The sequence below is a fragment of the Salvelinus namaycush genome, chromosome 32 (assembly GCF_016432855.1).
Source record: "Salvelinus namaycush isolate Seneca chromosome 32, SaNama_1.0, whole genome shotgun sequence".
NCBI lineage: Eukaryota > Metazoa > Chordata > Actinopteri > Salmoniformes > Salmonidae > Salvelinus > Salvelinus namaycush.
Genome location: NC_052338.1, coordinates 17,411,790 through 17,436,177, shown reverse-complemented (window position 1 = coordinate 17,436,177; position 24,388 = coordinate 17,411,790). Strand labels below are relative to the sequence as shown.

Genomic DNA, 24,388 nt, shown 5'->3' with positions numbered 1-24,388 from the left:
ACTGCTGGCCATACAGAGAATCACTGCTGGCCGTATACAGTACCACTGCTGGCCGTATGCAGTACCACTGCTGGCCATATGCAGTACCACTACTGGCCGTATGCAGTACCACTGCTGGCCGTATGCAGTACCACTGCTGGCCATATGCAGTACCACTGCTGGCCATATGCAGTACCACTACTGGCCGTATGCAGTACCACTGCTGGCCATACAGAGAATCACTGCTGGCCGTATACAGTACCACTGCTGGCCATATGCAGTACCACTACTGGCCGTATGCAGTACCACTGCTGGCCATATGCAGTACCACTGCTGGCCATATGCAGTACCACTACTGGCCGTATGCAGTACCACTGCTGGCCATATGCAGTACCACTACTGGCCGTATGCAGTACCACTGCTGGCCATACAGAGAATCACTGCTGGCCGTATACAGTACCACTGCTGGCCGTATGCAGTACCACTGCTGGCCATATGCAGTACCACTACTGGCCGTATGCAGTACCACTGCTGGCCATACAGAGAATCACTGCTGGCCATACAGAGAATCACTGCTGGCCGTATACAGTACCACTGCTGGCCGTATGCAGTACCACTGCTGGCCATATGCAGTACCACTACTGGCCGTATGCAGTACCACTGCTGGCCGTATGCAGTACCACTGCTGGCCGTATGCAGTACCACTGCTGGCCATACAGAGAATCACTGCTGGCCGTATACAGTACCACTGCTGGCCATATGCAGTACCACTACTGGCCGTATGCAGTACCACTGCTGGCCATATGCAGTACCACTGCTGGCCATATGCAGTACCACTGCTGGCCATACAGAGAATCACTGCTGGCCGTATACAGTACCACTGCTGGCCGTATGCAGTACCACTGCTGGCCATATGCAGTACCACTACTGGCCGTATGCAGTACCACTGCTGGCCGTATGCAGTACCACTGCTGGCCATACAGAGAATCACTGCTGGCCGTATGCAGTACCACTGCTGGCCATATGCAGTACCACTACTGGCCGTATGCAGTACCACTGCTGGCCATATGCAGTACCACTACTGGCCGTATGCAGTACCACTGCTGGCCATACAGAGAATCACTGCTGGCCGTATACAGTACCACTGCTGGCCGTATGCAGTACCACTGCTGGCCATATGCAGTACCACTACTGGCCGTATGCAGTACCACTGCTGGCCATACAGAGAATCACTGCTGGCCGTATACAGTACCACTGCTGGCCGTATGCAGTACCACTGCTGGCCATATGCAGTACCACTACTGGCCGTATGCAGTACCACTGCTGGCCGTATGCAGTACCACTGCTGGCCATACAGAGAATCACTGCTGGCCGTATACAGTACCACTGCTGGCCATATGCAGTACCACTACTGGCCGTATGCAGTACCACTGCTGGCCATATGCAGTACCACTACTGGCCGTATGCAGTACCACTGCTGGCCATACAGAGAATCACTGCTGGCCGTATACAGTACCATTGCTGGCCGTATACAGTACCACTGCTGGCCGTATACAGTACCACTGCTGGCAGTATGCAGTACCACTGCTGGCCATATGCAGTACCACTGCTGGCCATATGCAGTACCACTACTGGCCGTATACAGTACCACTGCTGGCCATACAGAGAATCACTGCTGGCCGTATACAGTACCATTGCTGTCCGTATACAGTACCACTGCTGGCCGTATACAGTACCACTGCTGGCCGTACAGAGAACCACTGCTGGCCGTATACAGTACCACTGCTGGCCGTATGCAGTACCACTACTGGCCGTATGCAGTACCACTGCTGGCCATATGCAGTACCACTACTGGCCATACAGAGAATCACTGCTGGCCGTATACAGTACCACTGCTGGCCATATGCAGTACCACTACTGGCCGTATGCAGTACCACTGCTGGCCATATGCAGTACCACTACTGGCCGTATGCAGTACCACTGCTGGCCATACAGAGAATCACTGCTGGCCGTATACAGTACCATTGCTGGCCGTATACAGTACCACTGCTGGCCATATACAGTACCACTGCTGGCCGTATGCAGTACCACTGCTGGCCATATGCAGTACCACTACTGGCCGTATGCAGTACCACTGCTGGCCGTATGCAGTACCACTGAAGGCCATACAGAGAACCACTGCTGGCCGGATACAGTACCACTGCTGGCCAAATACAGTACCACTGCTGGGCAGATACAGTACCACTGCTGGCCGTATACAGTACCACTGCTGGCCATATACAGTACCACTGCTGGCCGTATACAGTACCACTGCTGGCCATATGCAGTACCACTGCTGGCCGTATGCAGTACCACTGAAGGCCATACAGAGAATCACTGCTGGCCGTATACAGTACCACTGCTGGCCGTATACAGTACCACTGCTGGCCGGATACAGTACCACTGCTGGCCAAATACAGTACCACTGCTGGGCAGATACAGTACCACTGCTGGCCATATACAGTACCACTGCTGGCCGTATACAGTACCACTGCTGGCCATATGCAGTACCACTGCTGGCCGTATGCAGTACCACTGAAGGCCATACAGAGAATCACTGCTGGGCAGATACAGTACCACTGCTGGCCGTATACAGTACCACTGCTGGCCAAATACAGTACCACTGCTGGGCAGATACAGTACCACTGCTGGCCGGATACAGTACCACTGCTGGCCAAATACAGTACCACTGCTGGCCAAATACAGTACCACTGCTGGCCGTATACAGTACCACTGCTGGGCAGATACAGTACCACTGCTGGGCAGATACAGTACCACTGCTGGGCAGATACAGTACCACTGCTGGCTGGATACAGTACCAATGCTATACAGTACCACTGCTGGCCGTATACAGTACCACTGCTGGCTGAATACAGTACCAATGCTGGACGGATACAGTACCACTGCTGGCTGGATACAGTACCACTGCTGGCCGTATACAGTACCACTGTGTTACCGCTGGTAGCTCAGCTGGTTTAACTATTGTATCATCCACCCTGCTGCAAGGTCATAACATCACCGTGCAAGTGTCTCCCAACTGACACACACACACACATGCACACACATGCAAACACACACACACCACCATTAAGTGTAACTCTCTCTGCTGGCGTGGGTAGAGTTATGTGTCGTTCATCGCTCCCCACCTGGTGGGTGTTAAAGGCTGCCTTGGTATTATGGGATGTGGCAACTGGTCGCCATGAAGAAATATACTGTTTATTTACTGGTGCATCTGTTAGTTTGCCGTGGCGCCGGGTGGATGGTCCACACAGATGGTCCAACCTGCAGCCCTCTTTACGAAACGTTAACGCGGTGTGTGTGTGTTATCCCAGGCATCCACCAGCCCAGAAAGCTGTCTGTCTGTCGACTACTCCAGCAGCTAGAGAGAAAGATAGGGAGGGAGAGAGGGAGGGAGGACAGGAGAGAGGAAGGGAGGGAGGGAGAGGGAGGACAGGTGGGAGGGATAGAGAGAGGACAGGAGGGAAGGAGAGGGAGAGGGAAGGCGACAGGAAGGGAGAGGGGGAGGGATGACAGGAGGAAGGGAGAGAGGGAGGGTGAACAGGACGTAGCTCATTGACCAGATGAGGATTAGCTGAGTGTCCTGGAGAGCAGTGGTCCTATAAAGCGTGGCAGCATGCCTTGAAGTGAGAGTGTGAGAGAGTGTCGCGGCGCGGCAAAGTGTCTTTATTTAACAGCCTCTTCACACGGCGGCCAAGATCACTTCAGCTGAAAACTGCACAGTAGTGCACACTCCACCCTAGAATACCACAGTAGTGCACACTCCAGCCTAGATTACCACAGTAGTGCACACTCTACCCATGATTACCACAGTAGTGCACACTCTACCCTAGATTACCACAGTAGTGCACACTCCAGCCTAGATTACCACAGTAGTGCACACTCTACCCATGATTACCACAGTAGTGCACACTCTACCCTAGATTACCACAGTAGTGCACACTCTACCCTAGATTACCACAGTAGTGCACACTCTACCCTAGATTACAACAGTAGTGCACACTCTACCCTAGATTACCACAGTAGTGCAAACTCTACCCTAGATTACCACAGTAGTGCACACTCTACCCTAGATTACCACAGTAGTGCGCACTCTACCCTAGATTACCACAGTAGTGCACACTCTACCCATGATTACCACAGTAGTGCACACTCTACCCTAGATTACCACAGTAGTGCACACTCTACCCTAGATTACCACAGTAGTGCACACTCTACCCATGATTACCACAGTAGTGCACACTCTACCCTAGATTACCACAGTAGTGCACACTCTACCCTAGATTACCACAGTAGTGCACACTCTACCCATGATTACCACAGTAGTGCACACTCTACCCTAGATTACCACAGTAGTGCACACTCTACCCTAGATTACCACAGTAGTGCACACTCTACCCATGATTACCACAGTAGTGCACACTCTACCCTAGATTACCACAGTAGTGCACACTCCACCCATGATTACCACAGTAGTGCACACTCTACCCATGATTACCACAGTAGTGCACACTCTACCCATGATTACCACAGTAGTGCACACTCTACCCTAGATTACCACAGTAGTGCACACTCTACCCATGATTACCACAGTAGTGCACACTCTACCCTAGATTACCACAGTAGTGCACACTCTACCCTAGATTACCACAGTAGTGCACACTCTACCCTAGATTACCACAGTAGTGCACACTCTACCCATGATTACCACAGTAGTGCACACTCTACCCATGATTACCACAGTAGTGCACACTCTACCCTAGATTACCACAGTAGTGCACACTCTACCCTAGATTACCACAGTAGTGCACACTCTACCCTAGATTACCACAGTAGTGCACACTCTACCCTAGATTACCACAGTAGTGCACACTCTACCCTAGATTACCACAGTAGTGCACACTCTACCCTAGATTACCACAGTAGTGCACACTCTACCCATGATTACCACAGTAGTGCACACTCTACCCTAGATTACCACAGTAGTGCACACTCTACCCATGATTACCACAGTAGTGCACACTCTACCCATGATTACCACAGTAGTGCACACTCTACCCATGATTACCACAGTAGTGCACACTTTACCCTAGATTACCACAGTAGTGCACACTCTACCCTAGATTACCACAGTAGTGCACACTCTACCCATGATTACCACAGTAGTGCACACTCTACCCTAGATTACCACAGTAGTGCACACTCCACCCATGATTACCACAGTAGTGCACACTCTACCCATGATTACCACAGTAGTGCACACTCTACCCATGATTACCACAGTAGTGCACACTCTACCCTAGATTACCACAGTAGTGCACACTCTACCCATGATTACCACAGTAGTGCACACTCTACCCTAGATTACCACAGTAGTGCACACTCTACCCATGATTACCACAGTAGTGCACACTCTACCCTAGATTACCACAGTAGTGCACACTCCACCCATGATTACCACAGTAGTGCACACTCTACCCTAGATTACCACAGTAGTGCACACTCTACCCTAGATTACCACAGTAGTGCACACTCTACCCTAGATTACCACAGTAGTGCACACTCTACCCTAGATTACCACAGTAGTGCACACTCTACCCTAGATTACCACAGTAGTGCACACTCTACCCATGATTACCACAGTAGTGCACACTCTACCCTAGATTACCACAGTAGTGCACACTCTACCCATGATTACCACAGTAGTGCACACTCTACCCATGATTACCACAGTAGTGCACACTCTACCCTAGATTACCACAGTAGTGCACACTCTACCCATGATTACCACAGTAGTGCACACTCTACCCATGATTACCACAGTAGTGCACTCTACCCATGATTACCACAGTAGTGCACACTCTACCCATGATTACCACAGTAGTGCACACTCTACCCTAGATTACCACAGTAGTGCACACTCTACCCTAGATTACCACAGTAGTGCACACTCTACCCTAGATTACCACAGTAGTGCACACTCTACCCTAGATTACCGCAGTAGTGCACACTCTACCCTAGATTACCACAGTAGTGCACACTCTACCCTAGATTACCACAGTAGTGCACACTCTACCCTATATTACCACAGTAGTGCCACTCTACCCATGATTACCACAGTAGTGCACACTCTACCCTAGATTACCACAGTAGTGCACACTCTACCCTAGATTACCACAGTAGTGCACACTCCACCCATGATTACCACAGTAGTGCACACTCTACCCATGATTACCACAGTAGTGCACACTCTACCCATGATTACCACAGTAGTGCACACTCTACCCTAGATTACCACAGTAGTGCACACTCTACCCTAGATTACCACAGTAGTGCACACTCTACCCATGATTACCACAGTAGTGCACACTCTACCCTAGATTACCACAGTAGTGCACACTCTACCCATGATTACCACAGTACTGCACACTCTACCCTAGATTACCACAGTAGTGCACACTCTACCCATGATTACCACAGTAGTGCACACTCTACCCTAGATTACCACAGTAGTGCAAACTCTACCCTAGATTACCACAGTAGTGCACACTCTACCCTAGATTACCACAGTAGTGCACACTCTACCCTAGATTACCACAGTAGTGCACACTCCACCCATGATTACCACAGTAGTGCACACTCTACCCATGATTACCACAGTAGTGCACACTCTACCCATGATTACCACAGTAGTGCACACTCTACGCTAGATTACCACAGTAGTGCACACTCTACCCATGATTACCACAGTAGTGCACACTCTACCCTAGATTACCACAGTAGTGCAAACTCTACCCTAGATTACCACAGTAGTGCACACTCTACCCTAGATTACCACAGTAGTGCACACTCTACCCATGATTACCACAGTAGTGCACACTCTACCCTAGATTACCACAGTAGTGCACACTCCACCCATGATTACCACAGTAGTGCACACTCTACCCATGATTACCACAGTAGTGCACACTCTACCCATGATTACCACAGTAGTGCACACTCTACCCATGATTACCACAGTAGTGCACACTCTACCCTAGATTACCACAGTAGTGCACACTCTACCCATGATTACCACAGTAGTGGACACTCTACCCTAGATTACCACAGTAGTGCACACTCTACCCATGATTACCACAGTAGTGCACACTCCACCCATGATTACCACAGTAGTGCACACTCTACCCATGATTACCAAGAGGGTCATACTGCATTTATTTTTTTATATCTTTTTTTAACCCCCTTTTTTCTCCCCAATTTCGTGGTATCCAATTGGTAGTAGTTAGTCTTGTCTCATTGCTGCAACTCCCGTACCTACTCGGGAGAGGCGAAGGTCGAGAGCCATGCATCCTCCGAAACACAACCCAACCAAGCCGCACTGCTTCTTGACACAATGCCCATCCATCCAGCTGCACCAATGTGTTGGAGGAAACACCTGGTCAGCGTGCACTGCGCCAGTCCCGCCACAGGAGTCACTAGTGCGCGATGAGACAAGGATATCCCTGCCGGCCAAACCCTCCATCACCCGGACAACACTGGGCCAATTGTGCGTCGCCCCCATGGGCCTCCCAGTCGCGGCCGGCTGCGACAGCCTGGACTCGAACTCAGAATCTCTGGTGGCGCAGCTAGCACTGCGATGCAGTGCCTTAGACCATTGCGCCACCCGGGAGGCCCTTACTGCATTTATTTAAACTTTTATTCAGCCAGGAAAGTAATTGAGAATAAATTCAATGTTACAATAGACCTGGTTATTTATTGCCCATTTCATTCGGCATAGTGTACACTTCACCATAGTTTACAAACTCCACTACAACTACTGTCTATGGTGTCTTTACCTGCATTTAAAAGGCAGCCCAATTCTGATCTTTTAACCAATTATTGTCAAAAGACCAATTAGTGAATAGAAAGATCAGAATTGTGCTGCCTGTGTGAACACAGTCTAGTCTGTGTCTTTAACTAGGAATAAAAGTATGTGTTCTCATGTTAATCTATTACTAGTTCTAAAAGGAGCCCCTAAGGCCCTGACCCTTTACATAGCATCTGTCCTACAGGGTCAATCAAATAAAAAGTGAATCAAGAGGAAAATATTTATCCATAGAACGAGGGAAGGAAGATACATTTTTTTGTCTTTCATTTGGAGTAAAAAGCAGTAGTAATATCTCCAGTAGAAGGGGGTTGTGATAAGATGGACAACGGTCTCCCTCGCTAGATGTATTCCCTCCATCCCTCCCTCCTCCTCGCTTCATCGGTCCGTAGGTATTAAAAACCCATCTATTTTCCAGGCCTGTTGTCTGATGCATCACTAGGACATATCTGCTCCTGGTCATTTGCTTGGAGTGCTGGATAATTGATTGTACTGGGGAAGTTCTCCCTTAGAGCTCGCCTCGCCATGAATGTCCCCCCTCTCTGGGAGACAGTGATATATTACCATCCCCCTCCACACACCATACAAACTCATACCATCCCCCAGTGGAGATGGTGTGTGGTCAGACACCAGTGAAACACAGATGATGTTAAGCAAGCCAGCCAGCTTTCTGAAGTCTCTATGTCAGAGACCAGAGCAGGGGAAATGTGACTGTAGGGGCCAATGTCCTGAAATTACTTCTCCATATCAGCTCCATATCATACTCTCTAACATCACTAACTGGCCCCACGCAGACATACACACGCATGTACGCACACACACACATGCACCCGCACACAAAAACAAACACACACCCACTCCTTTGTGCCCAAACTCTGAACATGGAGCTGGTTACCTTCACAGAAAAACCACATGATGTCACGTGGAACTCATCTGAAAACATGTGTTTTTGGAACATTTCACGTGTTCACATGTGAAATTCCGTAAGGGTATCTACGAGGCACAAGATGAAGCATGGGCCTCCTGAGCCTGGTTCCCTCTGACTGAGGAGAGAATTTCCTCTAAAATACCATGTAAATACCAACAGAAGCAGTACCATGAAATAAAGTGCTACCAAACCCACAGTACCTAGCTACCTGTACAATGTTTCTTATCACATAACCATCATCATCACTGTCTTCAATAGCACACGAGTAAACTACATTAGCATCCTAGCGCAGTTAATAGGAAGGACAGGGCACCTGCTGGGGTTAGGTAGCAGCAACAACTGCTCCCCGGGCACCGATCACCTAGACGTCAATTAAGACCGCACCTTTCTGATTAAGATAGCGTCGGTTAAATGCGGAACACACATTTCGGTTGAATAAATTCCATTGTGCAACTGACTAGGTATTATCCCCTTTTCACTACAGGAATGGAGTAAGCTAAGGTACACAACCTCATCACAGCAACACATGGAGGAGGGGAATGGTTCCTTTGTTCTCTGCTCAGTGTGGGAGAACAGAATTAAACAAAACACTATATACTGTACATTATACAGTATCCCTATGGTAAGGGTGTCAAACTCATTCCATGGAGGGCCAAGTGTCTGCTGGTTTTTGTTTTTTCCTTTCAATTAAGACCAGGTGTGGGGAGTTCCTTACTAATCAGTGACCTTACTTCATCAGTCAAGTACAAGGGAGGAGAAAAAACCCGCAGCCCTCGGCCCTCCATGGAATGAGTTTGGCACGTTCTCTATGGGGAGGCCAGACCAAACCAGGAGAAGGAGTGCAGAAGAATAGAGACCATCACGTTCTCTGTGAGTCTATGGGGGAGAAAGAGGAGGAATGTCTTCTTTCCCTCGGGTCTAATGGAGCGTGAAGTGGACGTGCGCCCTAACTGCTGATGCAATCAAAGAGCGGAAATAACCTGTGAAACGTAAACTGTTCTTGTCGCTGACAATGGAATGGAGCAACATGATCGCTACAACACACACACACACACACACACACACACACACACACACACACACACACACACACACACACACACACACACACACACACACACACACACACACACACACACACACACACACACACACACACACACACACACACACACACACTCCAATGGCTAAATGTACTCAGTTCTTTAGTGGGTTGGTTGATGATGCATGCCACTCACATCAAGTGGTTGATTTCAAGGACAGTGCTTTTCTCATTTTCTGGACAGGAGAGTTACCTTCACAGCATGATCCACTAGTGGTTATCTTACCTTTATCATGTGCAACGCCTCTCATGTCTTCCTGTCAAACGTAATATTTAATACTTTGATCATTTAATTAAAAAGGAGACAGTGTACTATGTGTGGAACTGTCTTTTGAAACAGGCAGTCGAGGATACCCTTCTAAATAGGATGGAATTGAAATATGCCTTCAGAAAGTATTCATACTCCTTGACTTATTGTTGTGTTACCGCCTGAATTCAAAATTGATTTAATAGTTTTTTCTCTCAACCATCTACACACAATACTCTATAATTACGAAGTGAAAACATGTTTTGATAAAGTTTTGCTAACACAGAAATATCTCATTTACATAAGTATTCACACCCCTGAGTCAATACTTTGTACAAGCACCTTTAGCAGAGATTACAGCTGTCTTTCTCTTTAAGTCTCTAAGAGCTTTCCACACCTGGATTGTGCAACATTTGCCCATTATTCTTTTCAGAATTCTTCAAGCTCTGTCAAATTGGTTGTTGATCATTGCTAGACAACCATTTTCAGGTCTTGACACAGATTTTCAAGTAGATTTATGTCCAAACTGTAACTTAGCCACTCACTGTCTTGTTGGTAAGCAACTCCAGGGTAGAATTGCCCTTGTGTTTTAGGTTATTATCCTGCTGAAAAGTGAATTTGTCTTCCAGTGTCTGCTGGAAAGCAGACTGAACCAGCTTTTCCTCTAGGATTTTGCCTGTGCTTAGCTCCATTCCGTTTCTTTTTTATCCTGAAAAACTCCCCAGTCCTTAATGATTACAAGCATACCAATAACATGATGCAGCCACCACTGTGCTTGAAAATATGGAGAGTGGTACTCAGTAATGTGCTGTATTGGATTTGCCCCAAACAACACCTTGTATTCAGGACAAAACGTTATTTTTAAAATTAAATTGCTTTGCCCCATTTTTTTGCAGTATTAATTTAGTGCCTTGTTACAAACAGGACGCATGTTTTGAAATATTTTTATTCTGTACAGGGTTCCTTCTTTTCACTCGGTCAACTAGATTAGTGTAGTGGAGAAACTACAATGTTGTTTAACCATCCTCACTATTCTCTTATTACAGCCATTAAACTCTGTAACTGTTTTAAAGTCACCATTGGCCTCATAGTGAAATCCCTGAGCAGTTTCCCTCCTCGCTGGCAACTGAGTTAGGAATAACGCCTGTATCTTTGTAGTGACTGAGTGCATTGATACACCATCCAGAGTGTAATTAGTAACTTCACTATGCTCAAAGGGATATACAAATGAAGTCGGAAGTTTACATACACCTTAGCCAAATACATTTAAACTCAGTTTTTCACAATTCCTGACATTTATTTCTAGTAAAAATTCCCTGTCTTAGGTCAGTTAGGATCACCACTTTATTTTAAAAATGTGAAATGTCAGAATAATAGTAGAGAGAATGATTTATTTCAGCTTTTATTTATTTCATCACATTCCCAGTGGGTCAGAAGTTTACATACACTCAATAAGTATTTGGTAGCATTGCCCTTAAATTGTTTAACTTGGGTCAAACGTTTCGGGTAGCCTTCCACAAGTTTCCCACAATAAGTTGGGTGAATTTTGGTCCATTCCTCCTGACAGAGCTGGTGTAACTGAGTCAGGTTTGTAGGCCTCCTTGCTCGCACACGCTTTTTCAGTTCTGCCACACATTTTCTATGGGATTGAGGTCAGGGCTTTGTCAGGGCCACTCCAATACCTTGACTTTGTTGTCCTTAAGCCATTTTGCCACAACTTTGGAAGTATGCTTGCGGTCATTGTCCATTTGGAAGACTCATTTGTGACCAAGCTTTAACTTCCTGACTGATGTCTTGAGATGTTGCTTCAATATATCTAAATCATTTTCCTGCCTCATGATGTCATCTACTTTGTGAAGTGCACCAGTCCCTCTTGCAGCAAAGCACCCCAACAACATGATGCTGCCACCCCCGTGCTTCACGGTTGGGATGGTGTTCTTCAAGCCTCCCCTTTTTTCCTCCAAACATAACGATGGTCATTATGGCCAAACAGTTCTATTTTTGTTTCATCAGACATTTCTCCAAAAAGTACGTACTTTGTCCCCATGTGCACTTGCAAACCGTGGTCTGGCTTTTTTTATGGCGGTTTTGGAGCAGTGGCTTCTTCCTTGCTGAGCGGCCTTTCAGGTTATGTCAACATAGGACTTGTTTTACTGTGGATATAGATACTTTTGTACCGGTTTCCTCCAGCATCTTCACAAGGTCCTTTGCGGTTGTTCTGAGATTGATTTGCACTTTTCGCACCAAAGTACGTTCATCTCTAGGAGACAGAACGCGTCTCCTTCCTGAGTGGTATGACAGCTGCGTGGGCCCATGGTGTTTATACTTGCGTACTATTGTTTGTACAGATGAACGTGGTACCTTCAGGCGTTTGGAAATTGCTCCCAAGGATGAACCAGACTTGTGGAGGTCTACACATTTTTTTCTGAGGTCTTGTCTGATTTCTTTTGATTTTCCCATGATGTCAAGCAAAGAAGCACTGAGTTTAAAGGTAGGCCTTGAAATACATCCACAGGTACACCTCCAATTGACTCAAATTATGTCAATTAGCCTATCAGAAGCTTCTAAAGCCATGACATCATTTTCTGGAATTTTCCAAGCTGTTTAAAGGCACAGTCAACTTAGTGTATGTAAACTTCTGACCCACTGGAATAGTGATACAGTGAACGATAAGTGAAATAATCTGTCTGTAAACAATTGGGCAAAGTAGATGCGCAAAGTAGATGTCCTAACCGACTTGCCAAAACTATAGTTTGTTAACAAGAAATTTGTGGAGTGGTTGAAAAACGAGTTTTCATGACTCCAACCTAAGTGTATATAAACTTCCGACTTCAACTATATATGTTTTACCCATCTACCAATAGGAGCCCTTCTTTCTGAGACATTGGAAAACCTCCCTGGTCTTTGTGGTTGAATCTGTGTTTGAAATTCCCTGCTTGACAGAGGGACCTTACAGATAATTGTATGTGTTGGGTAAAGAGATGAGATTGTCATTCTAAAATCATGTTAAAGACTATTATTGCACACAGAGTGAGTCCATGCAACTTATTATGTGACTTGTCAAGCTGTTTTTTACTCCTGAATTTATTTAGGCTTGTTATAACAAAAGGGTTGAATACTGAATATTGACTCGAGTCAACTTTTAATTTTTTATTAATTTACAAACATTTCGAAAAACATAATTCCACTTTGACATTATGGGGTATTGTGTGTAACCCAGTGACAAAAACATCTACATTTAATCCATTTTAAATTTAGGCAGTAACACAACAAAATTTGGCAAAAGTCAAGGGGTCTGAATACTTTCTGAACGCACTGTATATATTGTAAATTAGTAAGTTAGTAAGTTAAAAGTCACCTTTCAAAATGAATGACTCACTCAACTCTTTTCTGGAAAAAATAGTAATGGTTTCAAGGGTAACTCTGTCGATTATGTGTTTCAAAAGACCTTAAAGTTTTTGGGAAGTATGTGCATCGTGTTTGAGAATTTGACCACCAAAGAAAATCACTTTATCATTCACCTGCACTAGTTCCTCTCATCCATCCATCTTTCTCCTGGGAGAGAGTCCTATCGTCCTTTCTCACCAGCCAGTTCTGTACTTCAGACACAGACAGGCACAGACACTATAGGATCAACCTTCTTGAAGGGTACAGTGTGTGGATGCTGAGGGATTTCTGTCAGAGATCAAGGTAAGATGGAGAAATCAAACAAGTACTACTTTAATTTCAACAGACTTAGGAAAAGTTATGCTGTTGCTGGAGTGCCAATCATCTGATACAGCATGTTGGATTTTATCCTGCAGAGTTTAGCGACAACACACACACACGCATGCCCGCATACATACATACATACACACGCACGCACGTTCACACACAGGCACCCACACACACGCTCACAGACACACAGACACAGACACACACACACACACACACACACACACACACACACACACACACACACACACACACACACACACACACACACACACACACACACACACACACACACACACACACACACACACACACACACACACACACACACACACACACCATATCACTAAAAGTGAGAAATGCAATCCACTTAACAAGTTAAAAAGTGCAAGAGCAGAAAGCTGAAGGATTTAACCTCTCTTGGGCACGTGAGACGGTAGCGTCCCACCTCTTCAACAGCCAGTGAAACTGCTGGGCGCCAAATTCAAATACAGAAATACTCATTATAAAAATTCAGAAAACAAAACATATTTTACATAGGTTTAAAGATTAACTTCTTGTGAATCCAACCACGGTGTCAGATTTAAAAAATGCTTTACGGCGAAAGCATACCTTACGATTATTTGAGAACATAGCCCACTAGACAAATCATTACAAACAGTAGCCAGCCAAGTAGAACAGTTACACATATCAGAAATAGAGATAAAATGAATCCCTTACCTTTGAATATCTTCATATGGTTGCAGTCAGCAGACATTCATTTACTCAATAAATGTTCCTTTTGTTCGATAAAGTCTCTTTATATCCAAAAACCTCCGTTTTGTTTGCGCGTTTTCTTCAGTAATCCACAGGCTCAAACGCAGTCAAAACAGGAAGACAAAAAAATCCTAATTGTATCCGTAAAGTTCATAGAAACATGTCAAACGATGTTTATATTCAATCCTCAGGTTGTTTTTAGCCTAAATAATCGATAATATTTCAACCGGACAATAACGTCGTCAATTTAAAAGGTAAACAAGAAACGCACTCTTTCGGTCTCGCGCATGAAAAAGCTCTGTGACACTTTAGGGTCCACTCATTCAGACTGCTCTTACTTCTTCATTTTTCAGAATACAAGCCTGAAACAATTTCTAAAGACTGTTCACATCTAGTGGAAGGCATAGAAACTGCAATTTCAGTCCTAAGTCAATGGATACTGTAATGGCATTGAATAGAAAACTACAAAACCCCCCAAACAAACTACTTCCTGAATGGATTTTTCAAATCAGTTATGTTATACTCACAGACACTATTTTAACAGTTTTGGAAACTTTAGATTGTTTTCTATCCAAATCTACAGTTATATGCATATCATATCTTCTGGGCCCGAGAAGCAGGCAGTTTAATTTGGGCATGCATTTCATCCAAAATTCGAATGCTGCCCCCTACCCGAGTGAAGTTAAAACCACTAAGACAGTGGTTCCCAAACGTTTTATAGTCCCGTACCCCTTCAAACATTCAACCTCCAGCTACGTACCCCCTTTAGCACCAGGGTCAGCGCACTCTCAAATGTTGTTTTTTGCCACCATTGTAAGCCTGCCACACACACACTATACGATACATTTGTTAAACATAAGAATGAGTGTGAGTTTTTGTCACAACCCGGTTCGTGGGAAGTGACAAAGAGCTCTTATAGGACCAGAGCACAAATAATATAATACATAATTTTGCTCTTTATTTAACCATCTTACATATAAAACCTTATTTGTCCATTGAAAATTGTGAATAACTCACCACAGGTTAATGAGAAGGGTGTGCTTGAAAGGATGCACATAACTCTGCAATGATGGGATGTATTGGAGAGAGTCTGTCTTATATAATTTTCCACACACAGTCTGTGCCTGTATTTAGTTTTCATGCTAGTGAGGACCGAGAATCCACTCTCACATAGGTACGTGGTTGCAAAGGGCATCAGTGTCTTAACAGCGCGATTTGCCAAGGCAGGATACTCTGACCGCAGCCCAATCCATAAATCTGGCAGTGGCTTCTGATTAAATAACATTTTCACAGAACCGCTTATTGCAATTTCGATGAGGCTCTCTTGTTCAGATATCGGTAAGTGGACTGGAGGCAGGGCATGAAAGGGATAATGAATCCAGTTGTTTGTCGTCTGTTTCGAGAAAGTCCCTGCGTAATTGCGCACCCAGACACTCCGGTGCTTCACTACATCACATTTGACATCATCCGTAAGCTTGATGTCATTTGCACACAAAGAATCATACAATGATGGAAAGACCTGTGTGTTGTCCTTGTTAATGCAGACAGAGAAGAGCTCCAACTTCTTAATCATAGCCTCAATTTTGTCCCGCACATTGAATATAGTTGCGGAGAGTCCCTTTAATCCTAGATTCAGGTCATTCAGGTGAGAAAAAACATCACTCAGATAGGCCAGTGTTGTGAGAAACTCGTCTTCATGCAAACTTTAAGCTGGTCTCTCAATTAAAAACAAAAACGTTTCAATTCTTTGCTCCTTGATAATCAGCGCACTTCTGTATGTTGTAAAAGCGTTACATGGTCGCTGCCCATATCATTGCATAGTGCAGAAAATACACATATTCAGGGGCCTTGCTTTAACAAAAGTTAACCATTTTCACTTTATTGTCCCAAACGTCTTTCAAGCGGTCAGGCATTCCCTTGGCAGCAAGAGCCTCTCGGTGGATGCTGCAGTGAACCCGAGTGGCGTCGGGAGCAACTGCTTGCACGCGCGTTACCACTCCACTATGTCTCCCTGTCATGGATTTTGCGCCATCAGTGCAGATACCAACATGAGCAGAAGCTACATTTGGCTACGTACGGACCGTTAGTGGAATTCCCGCGAGAGAGTAATGGTTAATGTGGTTGAATGATAATTATTTGACTAGGCTACCTGTATTTGACATTGTGTTGTTATTTGGCTGAACACTAGATGGTTGAATTACATTTTTGGCAGTGAAACGAGGCTACTCAGGCGAGAAAAAAACCTTACCCAAATGTACCGCCCAGTTGGAAAATATAAATGGACTGCTTGCATTTTATTTGTATTCATATTTTAATGTGAATTACATTTTTATTTGGCGTACCCCCGACGTCATTGCGCACCCCAGTTTGGGAATACCTACACTAGGGGAATAGGATAATGTGTATGTGTGTGGACGTGTGTGTATGTGTGTGTAGGTGTATGTGTGTGTGTGTGTGTGTTTAAATCCTCTAAAGGATGGATAGGATGGTGTGTGTAGCATGTGACCTCTGATCAAGACTAGGGGTCCCTCGATTCCTGTTATTCCAGGAAACTTCCCTAGTGGCGTGGTTTGGGATTAGAGATGTGGGATTGAGACAAACTAACCAACACTCTTTGGACATTCCCATCGAATGTACTTCTGGAAACGACAGTAGTAACAGTGGTGTGTGTGTGCGAATGTGCGTGTGTATGTGTGTGTGTGTGTGTGAGAGAAAGACTCACACTCTTTGGACATGCCCACACCAAAGCACTTCTGGAGCCGGCAGTACTGACAGCGGTTCCTGGTCACCTTGTTGATGATGCAGTTCTTGTCCCGGTGACATGTGTACACCATGTTCTTCTGGATGGATCTACGGAAAAAACCCTGAGAGAGAGAGAGAGAGAGAGAGAGAGAGAGAGAGATAGAGAGTTAAAGAGAAAGAGAGAGAGAGATAGAGAGAGTTAGAGAGAGAGAGAGAGACAGAGAGAGAGAGAGAGAAAGAGAGAGAGAGAGTTAGAGAGATAGATAGAGAGAGAGAGAGATAGAGAGAGAGTTAGAGAGAGAGAGAGAGACAGAGAGAGAGAGAGAGAGTTAGAGAGAGAGAGACAGAGAGAGAGACAGAGAGAGAGACAGAGAGAAAGAGAGAGAGAGAGAGAGAGAGAGAGAGAGAGAGAGAGAGAGAGAGAGAGAGAGAGAGAGAGAAAAAGAGAGGAATTAGTCTATCTGGTAAAACAAGGTTACACTGGATAAAAGGATAAAAGGTTAAATACAATTAATAAATACAAATCTTCCTCGACTGCATTCAGCTCAAGATGTCATTGCAACAAGCATTTGTGGTGTGTGTGTGTGTGTGTGTGAGTAATCAGAGGAAAGGGGAAGCGTTGTAGAGGATGTTAACATGTCGTGTTAAGTGATGTTCAGTGAATTGGTGTGACTTTCTAAGAACGCTGGTGTAACTGACTATAACAGAAGGAGAATGACCCCCCCTATGGTTTACGTCTACAGTATGTCCAAAAACAACTATGGTGTAACTGTTTTGTATCAGTTGCTTCAATAGAAGCATCATTTGCCTACCAACACAGTCAGAGCAGCGGGAGAGAGATGAGAGGAATTTGAGGGAAAACAGGAGGAATTCAAGTAGCTTCCTTAAAGATGTTTCAGTTGTTATTCATTTGTTGTGGCTCTGGGGTCCTTCACAATGATCCTCCATCATCCAGGCCCTCTCAGGCGAACCCTCTCTTCCATTTGCCATAGGCTCCTGTGACAGATGGGACCTTGCATTTTCATTAGGGGAGCAGAATGCATGATGGGTAACAGATTAGATGGCGTACGCACAGGGCTGAAACGGCTGATGCTGTAGCATGTGTGTGTGTAGCAGCCCCATCTCGCTTTAGACTCAAACATCCGTCAACATACCAGTCCCGCCCTGCAGTGCCGTGGCGACCACAACAACTAGCCAATCACGTCTGGGAATTCAACACCATGTGACCAGTCCAGGGACACCTCCTCTCGACTGGTATTATTCATTTTCTTAATAGAGGCCTTTATTCTTGCCTGATCTACATGTGTGTGTGTGTGTGTGTGAGTCTGTGTGTCTGTGCGTGCACGTGTGTGTCTTTATCCTAGCTGATCTGAGCAGAGTACCTTCTTATACATTACCTCTCTGTTCTAATATATAGATAACACACACACACACAAACAGAAACAAGGCGCAATGTTGGGTTGGGTGCGGAACCCAAGGCTACTGTAGTAATAATTCATTCAATCCCATCCCTGTGACCATGCAGGGCAGGATAAAAGGATAAAAGTCCTTGGAGCGGTGTGTGTGTGTGTGCGTGCATGTGTGTGTGTGCATGCATCGGTGTGTGTGTGCGTGCATGTGTGTGTGTGTGCCTCAGAGTCTTTGTGAAGTGATTTCTCAGCAGCAGCAGCAGCAGCAGCAGCAGCAGCAGCAGCAGTCAACAGATGCTGTGACTCCTTCATCTCTGTGTTCCTCAAGGGAAGCACTATCACACACACACACCCCGACGCACCCAGACTTAATCATCACATCTGCTCTCTCTCTCTCTCTCACCTCTTCCTCTCTCTCTCTACCTACCTTATTCTCTCTCTCTCTCTCTATCTATCTACCTACCTTATTCTCTCTCTCTCTCCTCTTCCTCTCCTTCTCCACCTACCTTATTCTCTCTCTCTCTATCTATCTATCTATCTATCTATCTATCTATCTATCTATCTATCTATCTATCTATCTATCTATCTATCTATCTACCTACCTTATTCTCTCTCTCTCTATCTCTCTCTCCTCTTCCTCTCCCTCTCCACCTACCTTATTCTCTCTCTCTATCTATCTATCTACCTACCTTATTCTCTCTATCTATCTCTCTCTCCTCTTCCTCTCCCTCTCTACCTACCTTATTCTCTCTCTCTCTATCTCTCTCTCCTCTTCCTCTCCCTCTCCACCTACCTTATTCTCTCTCGCTCTATCTATCTATCTACCTACCTTATTCTCTCTCTCTATCTCTCTCTCCTCTTCCTCTCCCTCTCCACCTACCTTATTCTCTCTCTCTCTATCTATCTATCTACCTACCTTATTCTCTCTCTCTCTATCTCTCTCTCCTCTTCCTCTCCCTCTCCACCTACCTTATTCTCTCTATCTATCTATCTATCTATCTATCTATCTATCTATCTATCTATCTATCTATCTATCTATCTACCTACCTACCTTATTCTCTCTCTCCTCTTCCTCTCCACCTAACTTATTCTCTCTCTCTCTACCTTATTCTCTCTCTCTGTCTCTACCTACCTTATTCTCTCTCTCTCTACCTTATTCTCTCTCGTTCTACATACCCAATTCTCTCTCTACCGAACTGATTTCTATCTCTCTCTACATACCTGATTTTCTCTCTCTCTCTCTACCTACTTGATTCTCTCTCATTCTACCTACCTTATTCTCTTGCTCTCTCTTTCAATTAAATTCAAATGGCTTTATTGGCATGGGAAATATATGTTTACATACCCAAAGCAAGTGAAATAGATAAAAAACAAAAGTGAAATAAACAATATAAAATGAACAGTAAACATTACACTCATCAAAGTTCCAAATGAATAGAGACATTTCAAATGTCATATTATGGCTATATATAGTGTTGTCCCGATGTGTAAATAGTTAAAGTACAAAAGGGAAAATAAATAAACATAAATATGGTTTGTATTTACAATGGTGTTTGTTCTTCACTGGTTGCCCTTTTCTTGTGGCAACAGGTCACAAATCTTTCTACTGTGATGGCACACTGTGGTATTTCACCCAACAGATATTGGAGTTTATGAAAATTGTATTTGTTTTCCAATTCTTTGTGGGTCTGTGTAATCTGTGTAAGCTCAGTTTCCACCTCATTTTGTGGGCAGTATGCACATAGCCTGTCTTCTCTTGAGAGCCAGATCTGCGTACGGCGGCCTCTCTCAATAGCAATGCTCATTGAGTCTCTACATAGTCAAAGCTTTCCTCATTTTGGGTCAGTCACAGTGGTCAGGTATTCTGCCACGGTGTACTCTCTGTTTAGGGCCAAATAGCATTCTATTCTTTTGTAATTTTAAGTAATTATCTTTTGTTTTCTCATGATTTGGTTGGGTCTAATTGTGTTGCTGTCCTGGGGCTCTGTGGGGTCTGTTTGTGTTTGTGAACAGAGCCCCAGGACCAGCTTCCCTAGGAGATTCTTCTCCAGATTCATCTCTCTGTAGGTGATGGCTTTGTTATGGAAGGTTTGGGAATTACTTCCTTTTAGGTGGTTGTAAAATTCAATGTCTCTTTTCTGGATTTTGATAATTAGGGATATTGGCCTAATTCTGCTGTGCATGCATTATTTGGTGTTTTACGTTGTACACAGAGGATATATTTTGCAGAATTCTGCATGTAGAGTCTCAATTTGGTGTTTGTCCGATTTTGTGAAATCTTGGTTGGTGAGCGGACCCCGAGACCTCACAACCATAAAGGGCAATGGATTCTATAATTGATTCAAGTACTTTTAGACAGATCCTAATTAGTATGTCGATGTTTATGTTCCTTTTGATGGCTTAGAAGGCCCTTCTTGCCTTGTCTCTCAGATCGTTTACAGCTTTGTGGAAGTTACCTGTGGCGCTGATTTTTAGGCCAAGGTATATTTAGTTTTTTGTGTGCTCCAGGGCAACGGTGTTTAGTTGGAATTTGTATTTGTGGTCCTGGCAACTGGACCTGTAACGGCTGTCTTCAGGTGAAAGAGAGGAGGACCAAACTGCAGCGTGATGATAATCCATATTTTAATAGGCTACTTAAACAACGAACAAAAACAACAAACTGACAGAAAGAACCGAAGACGCTACTGTCACGCCCTGGCCTTAGTATTCTTTGTTTTCTTTATGTTTTTTAGTTAGGTCAGGGTGTGACATGGGGAATGTATGTGTTTTTGTAGTGTCTAGTGTAGTTGTCTAGTTATGTCTATGGCTGCCTAGATTGGTTCTCAATTAGAGGCAGCTGTGGTTCATTGTCTCTGATTGAGAGCCATATTTAAGGCAGTCATAGGCATTGGGGTTTTGTGGGTAATTGTCTGTGTCTATGTTCTATGGTGCATGTGTGCACTTAGTTCATTTATATAGCTTCACGTTCGTCTATTTGTTGTTTTGTTTTGTTTTTCTTCTTAATAATAAAGAGAAGATGTATTTTTCACACGCTGCGCCTTGGTCCACTCTCTCACCCTTAGACAGCCGTGACAGAATTACCCACCTAAATCGGACCAAGCGGCGTGTCAAGCGGCAACAGGACCCACCTACACAGGATTTCTGGACATGGGAGGACGAATTGGATGGTAAGGGACCTTGGGCTCAACCAGGAGAATATCGCCGCCCCAAAGCTGAGCTGGAGGCAGCGAAAGCCGAGAGGAGGCGATATGAGGAGGCAGCACGGAGGCAAGGCTGGAAGCCCGTGAGTACTACCCAAACATTTCTTGGGGGGGGGGCTTAAAGGGAGTGTGGCGAAGTCAGGTAGGAGACCTGCGCATACTCCCTGTACTTACCGTGGAGAGCGAGAGTACGGGCAGACACCGTGTTACGCAGTAGAGCGCATGGTGTCTCCTGTACGCGTGCATAGCCCGGTTCGGTACATTCCAGCTCCACGTATCGGCCGGGCTAGATTGAGCGTTGAGCCGGATGTCATGAAGCCGGCCCAACGCATCTGGCCACCAGTGCGTCTCCTCGGGCCGGCTTACATGGCACCAGCCTTACGCATGGTGTCCCCGGTTCGCCTACATAGCCCGGTGCGGGTTATTCCACCTCCCCGCACTGGTCAGGCGACGGGGAGCATACAACCAGGTAAGGTTGGGCAGGCTCAGTGCTCAAGGGAGCCAGTACGCCTGCACGGTCCGGTATTTCCGGCGCCACCTCCCCGACCCAGCCCAGTACCACCAGTGCCTACACCACGCACCAGGCTTCAAGTGTGTCTCCAGAGCCCTGTTCCTCCTCCACGCACTCGCCCTATGGTGCGTGTCTCCAGCCCGGTACCACCAGTTCCGGCACCACGCACCAAGCCTCCTGTGTGTCCCCAGAGTCCTGTGCGTCCTGTTGTTGTTCCCCGCACTAGCCTAAAGGTGCGTGTCCTTAACCCGGTACCTCCAGTTCCGGCACCACGCACCAGGCCTACAGTGCGTCTCAGCCGACCAGAGTCTGCCGTCTGCCCAGCGGTGCCTGAACTGCCCGTCTGCTCAGCGGCGCCTGAACTGCCCGTCTGCTCAGCGGCGCCTGAACTGCCCGTCTGCCCAGCGGCGCCTGAACTGCCCGTCTGCCCAGCGGCGCCTGAACTGCCCGTCTGCCCAGCGGCGCCTGAACTGCCCGTCTGCCCAGCGGCGCCTGAACTGCCCGTCTGCCCAGCGGCGCCTGAACTGCCCGTCTGCCCAACGGCGCCTGAACTGCCCGTCTGCCCAACGCCGTCTGAACTGTCCGTCTGCCAAGCGCCGCATGAACTGCCCGTCTGGACTGAGCCTTCAAAGCCGCCCGTCTGCCATGAGCCTTCAGAGCCGTCCGCCAGACAGGAGCCGCTAGAGCCTTCCGCCAGACAGGAGCCGCTAGAGCCTTCCGCCAGACAGGAGCCGCTAGAGCCTTCCGCCAGACAGGAGCCGCTAGAGCCTTCCGCCAGACAGGAGCCGCTAGAGCCTTCCGCCAGACAGGAGCCGCTAGAGCCTTCCGCCAGACAGGATCAGCCAGAGCCTTCCGCCAGACAGGATCAGCCAGAGCCTTCCGCCAGACAGGATCAGCCAGAGCCGTCCGCCAGCCATGACCAGCCCGAGCCGTCCGCCAGCCATGACCAGCCCGAGCCGTCCGCCAGCCATGACCAGCCCGAGCCGTCCGCCAGCCATGACCAGCCCGAGCCGTCCGCCAGCCATGACCAGCCCGAGCCGTCCGCCAGCCATGACCAGCCCGAGCCGTCCGCCAGCCATGACCAGCCAGAGCCGTCAGCCAGCCATGACCAGCCAGAGCCGTCAGCCAGCCATGACCAGCCAGAGCCGTCAGCCAGCCATGACCAGCCAGAGCCGTCAGCCAGTCCGGAGCTGCCGTCCCTCAGTCCGGAGCTGCCGTCCCTCAGTCCGGAGCTGCCGTCCCTCAGTCCGGAGCTGCCGCCCCTCAGTCCGGAGCTGCCCCTCATTCCGGTGTTGCCCCTCAGTCCGGTGCTGCCCCCTAATCCAGTGGGGTTAATTTGGAGGGTGGTCATTTGGAGGAGGCTACCAAAGCGGGTATTGACAATGGTGGAGTGGGGGCCACGTCCCGCACCCGAGCCGCCGCCATGATGGGGCCCACCCCGGACCCTCCCCTTTCTATGTCAGTTTGTGCGGTCGGAGTCCGCACCTTTGGGGGGGGGGGTACTGTCACGCCCTGGCCTTAGTATTCTTTGTTTTCTTTATGTTTTTTAGTTAGGTCAGGGTGTGACATGGGGAATGTATGTGTTTTTGTAGTGTCTAGTGTAGTTGTCTAGTTATGTCTATGGCTGCCTAGATTGGTTCTCAATTAGAGGCAGCTGTGGTTCATTGTCTCTGATTGAGAGCCATATTTAAGGCAGTCATAGGCATTGGGGTTTTGTGGGTAATTGTCTGTGTCTATGTTCTATGTTGCATGTGTGCACTTAGTTCATTTATATAGCTTCACGTTCGTCTATTTGTTGTTTTTGTTTCGTTTTTCTTCTTAATAATAAAGAGAAGATGTATTTTTCACACGCTGCGCCTTGGTCCACTCTCTCACCCTT

General features: G+C 46.5%; 1 protein-coding gene across 1 annotated transcript in view; it reads right to left on the bottom strand.

Annotated features, from left to right (window-relative positions):
- The window catches only part of LOC120027037 (retinoic acid receptor alpha-A-like), a 150,797-nt gene that overhangs the window by 53,780 nt on the left and 72,629 nt on the right, over positions 1 to 24,388 (bottom strand). Inside the window, exon 3 of the mRNA XM_038971881.1 lies at positions 17,370 to 17,511. Within this exon, the coding sequence (XP_038827809.1) occupies positions 17,370 to 17,511 (142 nt within the window). The remainder of the gene's footprint in view (positions 1 to 17,369; positions 17,512 to 24,388) is intronic.